The 16,258-nt window shown below is 41.1% G+C and overlaps 1 protein-coding gene across 2 annotated transcripts in view; it reads right to left on the reverse strand.

Annotated features, from left to right (window-relative positions):
- Rgs6 (regulator of G-protein signaling 6) overlaps positions 1-16,258 on the reverse strand; it is a 486,793-nt gene that overhangs the window by 451,160 nt on the left and 19,375 nt on the right. For both annotated transcript variants that reach the window (XM_013017123.1, XM_013017129.1), the window contains exon 2: positions 6,818-6,924. In XM_013017123.1, the coding sequence (XP_012872577.1) occupies positions 6,818-6,901 (84 nt within the window). In that variant the 5' untranslated portion in view covers positions 6,902-6,924. The remainder of the gene's footprint in view (positions 1-6,817; positions 6,925-16,258) is intronic.

Consider the following 16,258-nt stretch of genomic DNA (forward strand, 5'->3'; position numbering starts at 1 on the left):
AGAGACGCAAATTTTATGGAATAAAAACTGAAATCATTGCATAGGTAGTTTGTACAATATTTCAACCAATCCCTTCACTTTACAAAAGAGAGGGTAAAGTCTAAGATATTACACATAATATATATATATATATGTATATATTTGTGTGTGTGTGTGTGTTTAAAAGTATTTTGTAACTGGTAGGTAAGGTAGGAAAGAAAGGAGAAGGGAGAAAGACAAAAGAAGAGTCAGAGACAAGAAGATGACTTTCCCGTCCTGAACCCCAATGCAGTAAGAACCAAAGTTGAGCCCAGCCCCCAATGCCCTCAGCTATTTGTAGCATCTCCCATCACAATCTACTGTCTCCGGACCCAAGATGAAGTCAAGTTAAGCTACAGTTTTTTTTTTTTCCATTGACCCTCATCTACCCAGAGTTCTAATAAGTCAAATCACCAGCCTAACTGGGGCTTTATCTAGAAACATTTGTATGGTGGGTGATCTTGATTGTCAACTTAATTGAGATATACCTGGGAAATATGGAAAACACATCTAGGTGTGTTCTGTGAGGACATTTCCAGACATGATTAGATCCTGAAGGCTTTGAACTAATCAATGGTTTAGTCTATTAGTGGATTCAAAATCGGAGTCAACTATTGGGAGGTGGTGGAACTGTGGAAGGCAGGATGCATTTGGAGGATGTGGGTCACTGTGGAGGGGGTGCCTTTAAAGGGTATATCTTGGCCTGGCCCTGCCTGTTACCCCTCTTTGTTTAGTGGCTACCAGGCTTCCTCTTCCATGCCCTTCTACCATGTTTTTTCCGTGCCTAGGGCCTAAAAGCAATGGAGCTGTAGCTCAAACCTCACAGAGATAAGCCAGTATAAATACTTCCTCTTTTAAATTGTTTCTCTCAGGTATTTGTCACCGTGATAAAAGTCTGACTGATATATATTGCTAACAATACTCAGAAGAATCAAGTACAATCAGAAAGCATGTTACTCTTCCTTAAAAAAAAAAAAAGAAAATCCTAGTTGTAAAAAAAGTAGACAAAGATTACATGTTTTCTCTTATATGGAAGATAGAATTAGTTTATAAATGTGTAAGTAAATACTTTGGGAATATGTAAATGTTTACAAAATGTATTAACAGAAATATAGTAGATTCAGGGGAGAATGCCATCGTGAAATTCCTTAGAAAGGCTAAATCAAAGGTCAACAAAATAAACACTAGGAAACAGGTACTTAGAAGGGCTAGGGTAAGGGTTAGGGGAGGAAGGTAGATGAATGAAGAGAAAGAGGAGAAAATGCAGTAAAGAAAAAAATCCAAGACATATCCTACAAACTTAAGAAAAGTAATGGAAGGGGAGTTGGGAGGGAGGGGTAAGGAAGTTCAAAGCAGTGGCATTGATCAAGATACATTATATTCATAAGCTTTGTTTAATGGCAACTACTTCAAGAAAATTTTTTAAAGTAAACATTTTAGAAAAATCTTTACCAAAGAAATAAGAGTACCAGAGAGCAGAATGAAACTTTAACATGACAAATGTAACAAGTTGACCTACACCAAGTCCCCAGGAATAAGCATGCCAGCCAAATTCCTCACCTAATAGCTGCATTCATTTAGTTCAGTCAGTGGGTACCAAGCTTCAACAACAGTAGCCTGAGGCTGATAATAAGGTGACCTACCTGATGCTGAGCACACTCTGGGACCAGGAATCCCTGGGCATACAGTCATAGCTTCACTGAGAAATGTGAAAGCTGACCCAGCTATATATCTTTGCCAAATCTCAGGTTTTTCATCTAGAAAGTAAGAATATAGACTAGAACATCTCTAAGAGAAAGTTACCAAGCCAGGCGCTGGTGCACACGCCTATAATCCCCGCTACTCAGGAGGCTGAGATCTGAGAATTGCAATTCAAAGCCAGCCCGGGCAAGAAACTCCATGAGACTCTTATCTCTAGAAAACCAGAAGTGGCTCTGTGGCTCAATTGGTAGAGCGCTCACCTTGAGCTGAAGAGCTCAGGGACAGTGCCCAAGCCCAGAGTTGAAGCCCCCACAACCAACAGAGAGAGAGAGAGAGAGAGAGAGAGAGAGAGTTACCAGAGTCCCTAGGATTCTGGTCCTAGCACTCGGACCAGAGCTTGGTTCTTCCACATCTTGAAAGATGGACATGTACTTAGGAAATAAAATATCCAATGCAAAACACCAACTTCCCCATGACTACACTAGGCCTACCTACTGTAAATGCTCTTCCAGTTTCATTGGGTACAAATTGTTCAGAGACCATCTTAAAATTCAGAATTCAAGGTTCCAGCCCAGACCTATGAAACAAAAATATCTTGGAGAGGGAGGTCCTTGGAGGGTTAGTATTTTGATAACATACCCTGCACAATCTTACATATAGCCAGGTCTGGATATCAGCATGACACTGGGCAAGTCAATGATCCAGAATGCTGAGGATCTAGGAATATAAAGAAGGTTAACAGGTCTGACTCTCTTCATGAATAATTAAGATTCTCTCTTAAATAGATCCGTAATGTGACCAGTGCATTCTTCATACACATCTCTCATCCAAAATGTGAATATTAAGGTTGAAAACCTAAATTAGAAAGTCTGTTCAACTCAATAAATAAATCATGTCTTGGGAAAGTGTAACTTTTTAAGTTAATGATATAAGAAGGAAATAAGGAATGTTATGGAAGGTCTGGGCTTATGAAACACACCCATCATTCTTCCTGAGTCAGAAGAGCTAACAGCAATGTTTTGCACACATTGTGGAAAAGGCTAGAAGGAAGGTCACTGAATGTCTTACTACAAAGAAACAATCAATGCTTGAGAAGAAGAACATGCTAATTGCTCTGATCTGTACATATATCAAAACATCACACTGCATCCCATCCATGTATGTGACAATTAAAAATAAGAACAATGTAAATCACAACATTATGAGAGTAACCATTCCCTTACTACTCAGAAGTTGGCCCCATGCTCTAGTTCTCTAAATTTGTCTCTTCAAACATTAGCATCTCTATCTAAATAAGACAGTCCAAATAAGGGAAACCACGGGACCTATGTTTCTTTGGGTCTGGCTTACTTCACTTAATATGATCTTTTCCAAGTCTTTCCATTACCTTACAAATGGGGTGGTGTCATTCTTTCTAATGGAAGCATAGAATTCCATTTGTGTATGTATATGTGTGTATATATAATATATATATATATTTATATTTATATATCACATATTCTTGATCCATTCATCCACTGAGGGGCATCTGGGTTGGTTCCATATCTTAGCTATGGTAAATAATGCTGCGATGAACGTAGTTGTGCTAGTAGCTGTAGTATGGCCTTGTTTGTGATCATTTGGGTAAATGCCCGGAAGTGGTATTGCTAGGTCATAGGGGAGCCCTATGTGTAGTCTTTTGAGGACCCTCTATACTGCATTCCAGAGTGGATGAACAAGTTTACACTCCCACTAAAAGTGTAGTAGCATTCCCTTTTGGCCACATACCCTCTAGCATCTGTTGTTATTAGATTTCTTGATTATAGCCATTCTAACTGGGGTGAGGTCTGTGACCAGAGAAATAACAAACAAGAGAAAGAAAACAAAAATAAAGTGCAATTTTTCTGAAATGTACATTTTACTCAGATAAATCTAGGAGAGAAGATTTGGCTTTATGGCTAATGAATAAATAATTGAATAACTAATCACATAAAAGGACATCCATAGGAAATGCTTTGAACTGACATTCCCTTCAAGAGTCATCATTTGCTGACCACATCACACAAGGGTTAAGTTCTTAGCTACAGCCCAAGGCTGAGCACAGAGAGGCAAAAACTAATTGTCCTCTAGTTCAAGTATGCCCATGGTTAATGTAGGTTTTATGTCAGGTTAACATTGGTGTTAAATGATGCAAAGCCCAGGACCCATGCTGTAGAGTTAGTGTGCATTTTTTTCTAATAGGTTAAACAGATTTAATTAATTGCTTTTAGAGCCATTAATATAGCAAATTACAAGAATATACACTGACACAAATGTGTCACAAGGAACATAAAACATTTCTGTACCAGTGGTCATTACTCTAAAAAACTACAACTGGTAAGTTTGTTCCTAAATTAAACAAAGAGAGAGAAAGGGAGAGGGAGAGGGGAAGAGAGAGAGGAAGACAGAGACAGAGGGGGGGAGAGAGGGAGACAGATGGGGGAAAGAGAGAGAGAGAGAGAAACAAAATGACAGAACAAAGGGGAAGAGAAAAAGAAAGAAAGGGAGGGGAAGAAAGAAAAACAAATTCGCTTCACCATTCAAAAAATAAAACTCAAGTTCTCACAACCCCACTGGACAGTTTTCCTTCAACCTAACAGCAAACAGTTTAGTAGAAATGTCTTTAGATGGCAATGACCTGTTTATGTCCTATTAACCTTTAGTAATCAATGCATTTAAAGCCCATAAGGTAAAAATATTTGTAATTTCTTTTCTCTTACATAGGCAACTCATTATATAAATTTACTTTGGTCAACTTATTAACAGCACCAAGATTTATACATCTTATAATTTATTTCTTTTCCAAGTGCCCCTGTCTCTGCAAGACCCAAAGATAAAGATAAAGATGGTGTTCGCTGTGGATCACACTATCAGATGCCCTGTTCACTTGATCTAAACGATCAACCCTCCTCCCTGGTTTTTCTTTTCTTCTTTTTTGTACTTTTTATTTTGATTTTCATTTTAGTTGTACAAGGAGGTTCCAATTCAATAAGTCAGATTCTTCTTACACATGAAAAAAACTGGCATTTACAGAAGTTAAGTAATTAATGCAAAGTCACACTGACAGTACATGGTAGAGTTATATTTCTTTTGAGGGAGGGAAGTTTGGATTTGGAGACCTGTTTAGCTTCTTTGCTTGTGTAGCTGGTCCTCTACCACTTGAACCAGGGCTCCAGCATTGCTTTTTGTTTTCTATTTTGGAAATTTGAGTTTTTCAAACTTTTTGGCCCAGGCTGGTTTCAAACTGCCTTCCTCCAGACTCAGCCTCCTGAATGGCTAGGATTACCTGCCTGAACCACCGGCACCCAGTTCTTCTTTGCCTTTAGTTCTTTTGCAGATAGGCTCTCATGTTTGTGCCTGGGCTAGTTTCGGAGTGAGAGCCTCCTATCTACACCTTCTTCATAGCTGGGATTGTAAATGAACCACCACGGCTATCCTGTTTATTGGGAATGGATCTCACTAACCTTTTGCCTGAGCTGCTCTCAAACCTCAATCCTCCCGAATACCTTTGATTACAGACATCAGTAACAACACCGGATCCAGAGCTGAAATTTTAAACCAGGTGCACATCCAACTCTCATGTTCCAACTAGACTGCCACAGGGTTTTCCAGTGTGAGGTGAAATGGTGATGAGTAAGTGTTATCTGTTACTCTATATGGTTCATCAATTGACTAGACTCATTACTACAATTAATAAGCATCATTCAGTAATAGGCTATCTCATCATTCTTTTACAAAGCAAAAAAATTATAGTGTTAGACTCAAACCAAGAATAATGTAAGAGTTCTATAGTTACAAAGAAAAGAGAAAAACAACATGATTGATCATTCACAATATGCCATTCAATCCCATCATTGTAATTAACATACACTGAACCCAGGGTTGCAGAATGTACCAAATCAGCAGAGAAGTCAAACACTTAGTGAAATGAACAAACATTAACCCTGTTCCTTATTAATAGGTAACAACATTAGGTTAATTTTTCATGAGCATGCAATATAATTACTACCTCAATATCCATGTATGCAAAAATAAATTCATGTGCCCTGTTTCCTTCCTTGAAAGCATTCTTCTTCAAAATGATGCTATTTGAATTACAATGATAATGTCTTTTAATAACCCAACGTCAAAACCCTAGTCATCTTTGGCCCCCAACTTGCCTCCTAATTCCAGCCATTCGTTTTTCGAGTCATTATTAATTTAGACCCATCATCCCTCTAGTGCCCTCCTTCTCCCAGTACCTCTGTCCCATCGCATACCAAACCATCTGACAATCTGGGGAAAATCTCCTAGTCTCAAACAGATACTGATTTTACATGTCTTAAGTTTTTCATGAAGAAAATGTCTATGATTGAATATTCTTATCCGGCTGCATGCAGTTTCTCCTCCCATAGTCTTACCTGTACTAACCAATTTCATGTAACTCACTGTATGCCTGCACCAATGGACTCTAGGGGCTGTTCTCCTTTCTAGCTCAGTCTCAGTGCTTTTGCTGGATTGATTTCATCACTTGGAATAGAGGTCTTGCCCTCTGCTCTCCAGATACATCCTTTCAAACCAAGTCCAAGGCCACTGCTGCCCAAGTCACTAGGATCTCTGAACCCCCAAACTCCCCTTCTAAGGCTATGTGATACCTCTGTTTGGAAATCAACACTCTCCGGCTCGATTGCAGCTATTTTTGAGCATCTTCTACCTCCAAACCAACTACAAGCATGGCATACAGAGATGCCTCTGTCTCTCCTCAGCATCAAGCCTGTATCTTGTGCATCTGATGTGTTCAATGAACTTTCCTTGCATTGTATTGTGAAAGCCTTTACACTGAAGGAAAATGCATTCCCCACGGCGCTGCTCAAGCAAGCTGCAGGTTTACACAGAACCTAATGGCATAAAACATTTCAACCTCTCAGTACCAAGTTTTCTAGTATAACGAAACCTAATTTCTTTGGATTTTAGAATTGGCCAACCAGAGAGTATTGAGAAAATGTTCACGTTAATCAAAACAGTTTAGAGAAAACATGTCTGGGCCTGACTCAGTGCACATCACCCCGGGGCACACCTAGCATCTGAGGAGAAATCTTACCTTGCAGTAGACAATCATGTTGGGAGAACTGTCTTCTGGGTCAGCGATCCCAACCGCTCTTTGATCCCCGGATCCCTGGGCCATCCTGACTGAGCGTCTCCTTTACTCTGAAACAGAAAGGAATATACTATCAAGTCATTTTTTTACGTAGCTTTGAAATACAAAGATCTAAGCATCTTTTTAGTGTTTGTTTGTTTGGTCCATACAAGGATTTAAACTCAAGGCTAAGTGCTTGTTAGGCAGGGCCTTTATATTTTGATCGACAACTCCAGTCCTTTTTGCTTTAGTTCTTTTTCAGATGAGTCCTTGCTTTTGCTCCAAATGGCTCAGTCCTCAATTCTCCTACTCAAGGCTCCCAGGTGGCTGGGATTATTGCCATGTACAAACAGGCTCAGCAAAAACTAAGTATCTTCTGACAGGTGCCATAAAAGTAAAACAGAACGTAAGTATTTAGTTTTCATTATTAACTGAAAAGATTTGTTTTCAGAGCTGGGACATGGCTTCACTGATAGAACACCTGTCTAGTAAGTGTAAGATCGGAGATCAAATGTTTGTACTTCAGAAAAAAGCAAACTCAGGAGATAACTATGGTTTCCAAAGGAACACAGCCCTTCTTTGTATCCTTAAGTCTCATGCCTTAGGAGTAAGTGTATGCCAACCTTAATCCCCTCAAGACAGATATTAGCAGCATTCTGTTTATTTTTGTCTCATCCAAGTTCATTTTCTGATTAAAACACTATGTAGTAAAATGTATTTCATTATGGAAGGCAAATCAAGACCTCCGAGAAATAGACTTTATATCTATGAAAATGATTGCAATAAAAAAATTAAAATTAAAATACCAGAAATTGGCAAGGACATAGGGAAATGAGATCCTTTGTACATTATTGATAGGAATGGTATAGTCATAATAACACAGTCCAATGGTTCTTCAGAATGGTAAACATAGGATTACCACATGATCTAAAAATTCTATTAACAATGTACATAAACCCCCCAAGAACAGAAAAGAAACATTCAAATAGATGCGTTCAAATATTTACAGCATTCCTAATCACCATAGCCAAAAGATGGACCAATCCAGATGTCTACTGATTAATGAATGGATAAACAAAACATGTCTATCCATACAATGGACTAGTAGTCCTCCATACAAAGAAATAAACTTCAGAGTTGGAGACATAGCTCAGTTGTAAAGTACTAGCCAATGAGTGAAAGTGTGAGGTACCAAGTTCAAGTTCCAGTCTTGGACTTAAAAAAAAAAAGAAAAGAAAAAGAAACTTCTGACACACTAGAATGCACAGAAATATTACACTAAGTTTCAGACAACAAATGAAAAAGTTGTGTACTGTGAGTCCATTTATGTCAAAAATCCAGACCAGGTAAATTCAGGGGGACAGAAAAAAAGATTGGCAGCTACCAGAATCTGGGGAACACAGAGGATGGGTAGGGTGGCCTTAATGGACAATGAATGGGGTCTCCCTTAGGAACAATGAAAAGATTTTGAAGCTAAATAGATGTGAGCAATTTAGAATACTGTGAATGTACTAAAGGCCACTGAAGATGGTTAATTTGATGTTAAGTGTATTTCTTCAGCTCAGTTAAGAAAACTGAGTGTGATTAATTTGGCCTTTTAAAAATCTTGGCAGGATAACAGTAAGAAAATTCCAAGTGTGTGGAATTTCTGAATAATAAAGCAAGTTCAGTTCTTGGGAATGACCCCATATTTGCTGAGTGACCTTGAGAAGTTAAATAGCCCATTGGGTTCTCTTGACTAATTTTCCTTTAAAATGAACCTATGGAGAGATTGGAAGGCATGCTTAGAACCACGCCAAAGAACCCTGCTCTTCTTCACTCCATCAGCAAACTGTGAATCCCACAGCCCACAGAGAACGCACCAGGTACGGGTCAAATAGGCTGAGCTGAGCAAGAAAGTACACTATAAAGCCATAAAAGTCTTTGACAAATGTTATCACTAATCTAACAACATGCCTGAGTTAGCTGCACAAATTTCACAGGCTTTTCATCAAGGAAACTTTCATAAATACTTAAATACTTAGCCAAAAAAAAGGCCATTCCATTTAAAAGAAAAATCAGAAAATGTTCAATTAGAAAAAGTTGTACCAAAGGTCAGTCCATTGAAACAAGTTTGGATAGAAAAGGGAGAGAGACAAGAATCTGCCAAGTTATGCTAAGAATGCAATGTCCAGAAGAATGCAGGTGGCTCAAGCCTATAATCCTAGCTGGACAGGAGGCTGAAATCTGAGGATCCTGGTTTGAAGTCCGAAAGTCTGTAAGACTCTTTTTTAAAATTTTATTTATTGTTATTGTTAAGGTGATATACAGAAGGGCCACAATTATATAAGTCAGAAAAAGAGTACATTTCTTTTTGAACAATGTCACCCCTTCCCTCACTCTCTCCCAGTTTTTCCCTCCTGTCCCCATCCCCACCTATGAGTTGTATAGTTTGTTTTCAACATAGTGTCTAGTAAGTATCACTGTTGCATTTGTCCAGCCTTTATCTCATCATTTCTATGCCTCCCCATACCCTCTCAAAAACAGATAAACAAGACGAAAGGAAATTAAAACAAAAATAATGATGAAGAATTTAAAAAACCCTCATTTCCATTTCCTAGGGTTCATTTCAATAAATACTACTTTATATGGTTAGATGCACATAGATCTCCAATTAATACCAAATAGCTAGAAGTGGAGCTATGGCTCAAATGGTAGAGAGGGCTAGCCTGGAGCAAAAAAGCTCAGGGATAGCACCCAGGCCCTGAGTTCAAGCCCCAGGACCAGCATGTTAGCAAGGAAGGAAGGAAGGAAGGAAGGAAGGAAGGGAGGGAGGGAGGGAGGGAGGAAGGGAGAGAGGGAGGGAGGAAAGGAGGGAGGAAAAGAGGGAGAGGGAGGGTGGGAGGGAGGGTGGGAGGGAGGGAAAGAGAGATAAATGAAAGGAAATGAGGAAAGAATGCAGTTCTCCAAAATACTTCCAGTAGGGTGATATTGCTGCTTTTCTTAGCATATAGGAATTATTAGTACATTCCAAGTGGGGTTACAAGCAGAGATAAAGAGAACAGTTCTATTACCTGTACTTGATTACATCAGTATGTCCATAAATAGATTACAACAGAGAGACACTGGCTATTATTCTACTCAGTGACTTTTGGGGGGGGGGTCTGGTCGTGGGGCCTGAACTCTGGGCCTGGGCGCTGTCCCTCAGCTCTTCAGCTCAAGGATAGCGCTCTACCACTTGAGCCACAGCGCCACTTCTGGCTTTTTTCTGTTTGCTTATGTGGTACTGAGGAATTGAACCCAGGGTCTTGAGCATGCAAGGCAAGCACTCTACCACTGAGCCACCTTCCCAGCCCAATACTCAGTGACTTTTTAAAGCCGAATGAACAACACACTTTCATTTTCCAAGGACCACTCACTTCCCTATCCCAGAACCCAACAGCCACAAGTCCCTTTGTGCACGCTGGTTTATCTAAGAAGCAGAACCTTGCTGAGTCTCCTTGCTTTATTTTCAAGCACACACTTTCACTCTACTAAACATACTCTCTTCCACTACCTAAATCACTGCTATCATGGCAAGGCTGGAAATGACCTAGAAACAACCATCTTAGCCCTTCCTCCACCTCCATCCGCCCCTCCCAACCACAGAAGCATTTCTGGTTAGCATGGCCTGCTTGTCCCTCAGCCTAGGCTGGAGGTTGCTAAGGGAGTGCCCAGAGCTCCAGTTAGGAATCTTAGTGAGTTTGTATTCACTAGAAAGGTTTCTATATTTGGTTCCTCTATCAACTGGTTGGGAAACTCACACAAGCCATTTAATTTTTCTGTGTCTAAAAAGAATCCTTTCTAAAATAGTAATATAGACACCTTCCAGTCCGTAAGTCAACAAATGTTAGGGAGAACTTCACGTGACACCTCTGTAGGTAAGCACTACATAATTAAATTCACTGGCTGCAATACTGGAGCTCCTGAAATTGACTAACCAGATATCCAGTCATTATAATATGCTGTACTGCCAAGCACCAGTGGCTTTACACCTTTAATCCTAGCTACTCAAGAGGCTGAGATCTGAGAATCATGGTTCAGAACCAACCCAGCAGAAAAGTCTGTGAAACTCTTATCTCCAACTAGCCAGCAAAAATCTAGATGTAGAGCTATGGTTCCAGCCCTAAGTGAAAAAGCTAAGGACAGCACCCAGACCCTGAGTTCAAGTGCAATACTTGCACTAATAATAATAATAATAAGCTATAAAATATGTATTTCTCTCTCTTTTATTTAACTTTTTTAAAAATTTTGTTAAGGTAATGTACAGAGGGGATTACAGTTACATAAGTAAGGTAGTGATTACATTTCTTGTCTAACTTGTTACCCCTTTCCTCGTTTTTTTTCCCTCTTTCCCTGCCCCCCAACCCTCCCAAAGTTGTACAGATCATTTCCAACATGTTGTCTTTTGAGTATCACTGTTGCATAGGTTTCCCCTTTATCCTTTGTCTCACCATTTTGTTTTTCTCTTTCCCTTCCCTAGTTCAGAGTATCCAGAGTACCAAAATCGAATACAGTGACAACAGAGGATAAACCATAGGGAAGAAAAAAGAAATCACATTGAGAACAACAACAAAGAAAAACCTCTTGTGTCCATGTTGTGGAGTTCATTTTGCTTAGCAAATATATGGTCAGATGTACATAGCTATTGAGCTATTCTGCTCATCTGCTAAGATTATCCTAGATGTATGCTAACTATTGCAAATAAGGGAGATCATTGGAGTTTCTTTGGATCTGACTTATTTCACTTAACATTTTTCCAAATCCTTCTACTTCCTTGCAAGTGGGGTGGTGTCATTCTTTCTGATGGAAGCATAGAATTCCATTTTATATGTACAGACCACATTTTCTTGATCCATTCATCTACTGAGGGATATCTGGGTTGGTTCCATATCTTAGCTATGGTAAATAATGCAGTGATAAACATAGTTATGCTGGCAGCTTTAGTGTGTCCTTATTTGTGATCATTTGGGTAAATACCCAGAAGTGGGATTGCCGGGTCATAGGGAACTCTATGTGTAGTCCTTTGAGGAACCTCCATACTGATTTCAAGTTAACTTTTTTTTGAGACAAAGTCTCCTTTGTATCCCAAGCTAGCTTCTAACTTGTAATTCTCCTGCCTCAGTCTCCCAGGTGCTAAGATTACTGGCATGTACTAATTCATTTCTTTCTTTCTTTCTTTCTTTCTTTCTTTCTTTCTTTCTTTCTTTCTTTCTTTCTTTCTTTCCTTCTTTCGTCGGTTGTGGGGCTTGGGCCCCACGCTGGGTGCTGCCCCTCAGCTCTTCAGCTCAAGGCTAGCACTCTACCACTTGAACCACAGTGCCACTTCCGGTTTTCTGGTGGTTTATTGGAGATGAGAGTCTCACAGACTTTGCTCCCTGGGCTGGCTTTGAGCCATGATCCTCAGATCTCAGCCTCCTGAGTTGCTAGGGTTACAGGCATGAAGAGCCATCAGTATCCAGCTAATATATTTCTTTTAAATGAAGCCCAATAGAAATAAATAGAAGTGTTTGAAGCTTAATGGTAGATAACAGAACCTTGTTTATTTTATAAATCTATGCTACATGTATGTACTCACAGTAAATACTCTAGGAACTTTTATTATAAACTTTGGAGAACATAATTTTTTTATAAAAACACATTACTGTACTTCTATAGAATGAAAGCATGTTAAATGAAAATGATAATGAAAAGCATGTTTTTCTATAACAATTCCCAGTGACGAAAGTGGGAAAACAAAAAAATGTGCTATGGGGCTGGGAAGGTGGCTCAGTGGTAGAGCGCTTGCCTTGCATGCCTGAGGCCCTGGGTTCGATTCCTCAGCACCACATAAGCAAAAAAAGAAAAAAGCCGGAAGTGGCGCTGTGGCTCAAGTGGTAGAGCGCTAGCCTTGAGCTGAAGAGCTGAGGGACAGCGCCCAGGCCCACAGTTCAAGCCCCATGACTGGACCCAAAAAAAAAAAAAGTGTGCTATGACCGTCATTTCACTATTCAAAGAAGGCAAATGGACACAGTATATATAGCTTGGAGGCTACAGCTGTCTTCTGTCAGCAGGCAAGCCCACAAGTGAACCACTGTGTGGCTGTGTGATCTGGAGCGATTTTCCTCACCTCTCTCTTTGTTCCCTTGTCTATCACACTCCACAGTCCCAGTGTAGTAGAAAGCCCCATGATTAGGGAGGGCCGCGTTCCCCTTGCTCTGCAACTAGCTGTCAGAACCACTGGTGTAAAATAATTGCCTCATCCCTTCAAAGACTCTCCAGAATGTGCCATGGCACCTCTCTTTCATCCTGGCTACTTCCATGTCGGCCCAGCTCCTCTCTTCAGAACAGTATTCGTGTTGAATTTCTCCAAGGATGACCTGCAGGAATAGAGCATCCTCTTTCCAACTCAGATCATCCCCTCTCATAAAGCAATTCTCATGACAGTCACAACCACCTTCCAGGGACCAGACCTGAACTCTAAGTGCAAGTATGCTGAATGTATCTTTCCCCAAGGTGCCTACTGGGCCTGGGAATATATACACCAAACAGACCTGGATGGGTGGCAAATATGCCCAGATCAAGGACTTTGTAATATGTGTCTACTTGAGTCTGACTTGCCCAGAGCAGGATGAAATAACACCTGAGATTGCAATAGAAGGACAACTGGGACCTGGGGAAGTAGGGACACACACACACACACACACACACACACGCACAGCTGTAGATCCAGAAGTGGCTCAGGACTGTGCTGGGCATCAAGAGTGAGAAGACCAAAGAGATCTGAGCCAAGGGAAGCACTTTATTAGGGAATTGCTCAACCAGAAGGTGGGTTCTGCATGGGCAGACACTTAGCAATGTGGTTCTCCTCTCTTCTCCAGGCACCAAAAGCAAGTCCACAGTGGGCACCAAATGATGTAACTGTAAGTTTCCACTGAGATGCAGCCTATACCATTGGAACTCTTATCTGGATAACACATTGTGAGAACTTCCCAACAGACACGACCCATGCACAGAAGTCCATGTGCACCCCTCCCCAGGGCTGGCTGCCACTGGCCAGACCCACACGCGAATCCCATCTCTGCAGTTCACAAGCTACTTGGGTAAAAGGGAGTGTGTGGGGAGGGTGGACAGCAGAACTGAGTGTTTGTGACCCCAGCTGATTATCCAGGCTTATGAAAATCAGGATCTAGCCTGCAATTGCCTCCAAACTTACATTGCATTTAATAACTTGCAGTTACAACAAATGCCTGCTGTTTTCTTCATAATACCAGCCCTCTGGAGCAAGCAAAGCCTAGGCAGCAAACAGCACTGAGCAGAGCAGGAAGGAGACATCCACAGCATTTGCAGAAGGAAGGGGCTTTGAAGTCAGATCTCAGGGCAGCCTTTGGTTGAAAGTCCCAGCTGTTCAGCTGGGAGGTAGGGAACACCAGGCATGACTATTCTGGAGAGGGAGGTGGAGGCTACGTAAATGCCACATAGCACAGGTGACTGACGTTAGCTGAACTGGAGGGAATGGGACTCCCACGCCACCTGAGTCCAAATCCCAGAGAAGCCCATCCCCCACCCTTAGAGCTCTCCATTCCAGATGGTTTGACCGCACTATGGGGCTACAAGGACCTCCTCAGGACATGCTGACAGAGCTAGGAAGACAACTATAATTATACACCCCAGGGCCACCAGAATCATCACTGCACACTGTTAAATGCCCTAAACATCAGCCTGCCATCCCCAGTGCCCAGCCCTGAAAACCCCATTCAGGGAAATGTCATCCAGGAGAGGTCATCAAACCCAGACTGTAACATAGTCCGAGGGAGTATTTATGCTGCCAAACAAGAATTTCTATTGATGTTATTTTTCTCACCTCTATATTACAGCAAATTCACATTGTTGCCTCAGCCCATGAAAGCCAATGGGTTTTTTGTGGGTTTACATTTTTTACATCAATGATGTTACGCAGCCAGGGGAAAAAATTATAATATGTATGCTAGCTCAGTAGTACAAGCATGTTTATTTTGCTGTAATCTGACTGAGTGGGCAGGAGCCTCAAGGGGAACCAAGGAAAAACAACAACTCTAAAGAACAAATAACTTTCTGCTACAGCAGAGCCTGCCAGCTTGACATTTCCTACCTCCTTGAAGTTCAAATGCTCAGTGACAGACTGAGTGACTGTCTGTTTCAGGTACTGCACCAAAGATCTCAAAGCCAATTCCCAATTAGCACACAACTCCTGAAGACCAATTTGGGGGCCACTGGCAGGCACCCAAGGTCTCACGGTTGTGTATCAGGACTTCAGATAGAATCTAATGGTTCTCCCAAATAGATACAAAGACTTGGTCTGATGAGCAGCCTCAGACTCACTTGAGGAACAAATCTCAATACACAAAACTCTTGGTTCCCATGCTCCAGAAGTTCTGGTCCAGTTGGCCCAGGGCTGTCCCTGGGGATGGTACACTCTAAATGCTTCCCCAGCGAGCTGGAAGCATAACCAGGTTTGGGAACCACTGACCTGGATAACACCCACCTGATCCTTCATCTCGTGCATTTGTCAAGTGGTGGGCCAACAGGCTGAGGCGGGGCTGGCTTTGCTCCCCTGTATTAAATCAGAAACTCAACAACATGGATAAAGCAAGGAACTTCGGGTCAAAGAACTAGCTCCCCATCCTAGTGATGGTGTTTAGATGTCGCACCATCATAAACATCACACGTAGCCTTGGGCTGCTATATCTATAAAATGGAACAAATGCTATTCACCTCATGGTAATGGTTCTCAGCTTGATCTAGCTCATTACAGTCACCTGGGCAGCCCAGCAAGCAGCCACAAGAGGTGGTTGATCATATTTCTATCCTACAGAGGAGAAAATTGAGGCTGAAGAACATTGGGCACGTACCTAAAGTAGCTTAAGCTTAGCTAAGGAACTAAAAATTCCAGCCATAGTCTTTTCAACATGTCAGTTTGGATCTCCATGAAATCACCTACACAACATATTTGGCACAAAACATAGTACCGTCTCCATTAATCTGGAGATTCCTTCTACTTGATCAGCAAAGTTGACTTCTCCATACCAACCTGCTTTGAAACACATAAAGAAATTCGGGAGGGGGGGTGGAGTGGTGGGGTGGGGAGAGAAAGGAGGAGAAAAATGAGGGAAGGGGTAACAAGTGTGACAAGAAATGCACTTATTACCTTACTTATGTAACTTTGTACATCACCTTGACAATAAAAAAAATTAAAGAAAGAAATTCAACAAAACAAATTAGTTTTCCAAAGCTATGTATAAAGAAAATTAGTGTGTGTGTCCTATGATAACAATGATCCTACAAACTGAGGCAGGAGAGAGAAGTAGAAAGTTCACCATATGGCAGCACACCACTCTCCCCTCCCTCCCCCCTCCCTTCCCCTCCCCC

This window comes from Dipodomys ordii, unplaced genomic scaffold, assembly GCF_000151885.1.
Source record: "Dipodomys ordii isolate 6190 unplaced genomic scaffold, Dord_2.0 Scaffold2, whole genome shotgun sequence".
In the NCBI taxonomy this organism is placed as follows: domain Eukaryota; kingdom Metazoa; phylum Chordata; class Mammalia; order Rodentia; family Heteromyidae; genus Dipodomys; species Dipodomys ordii.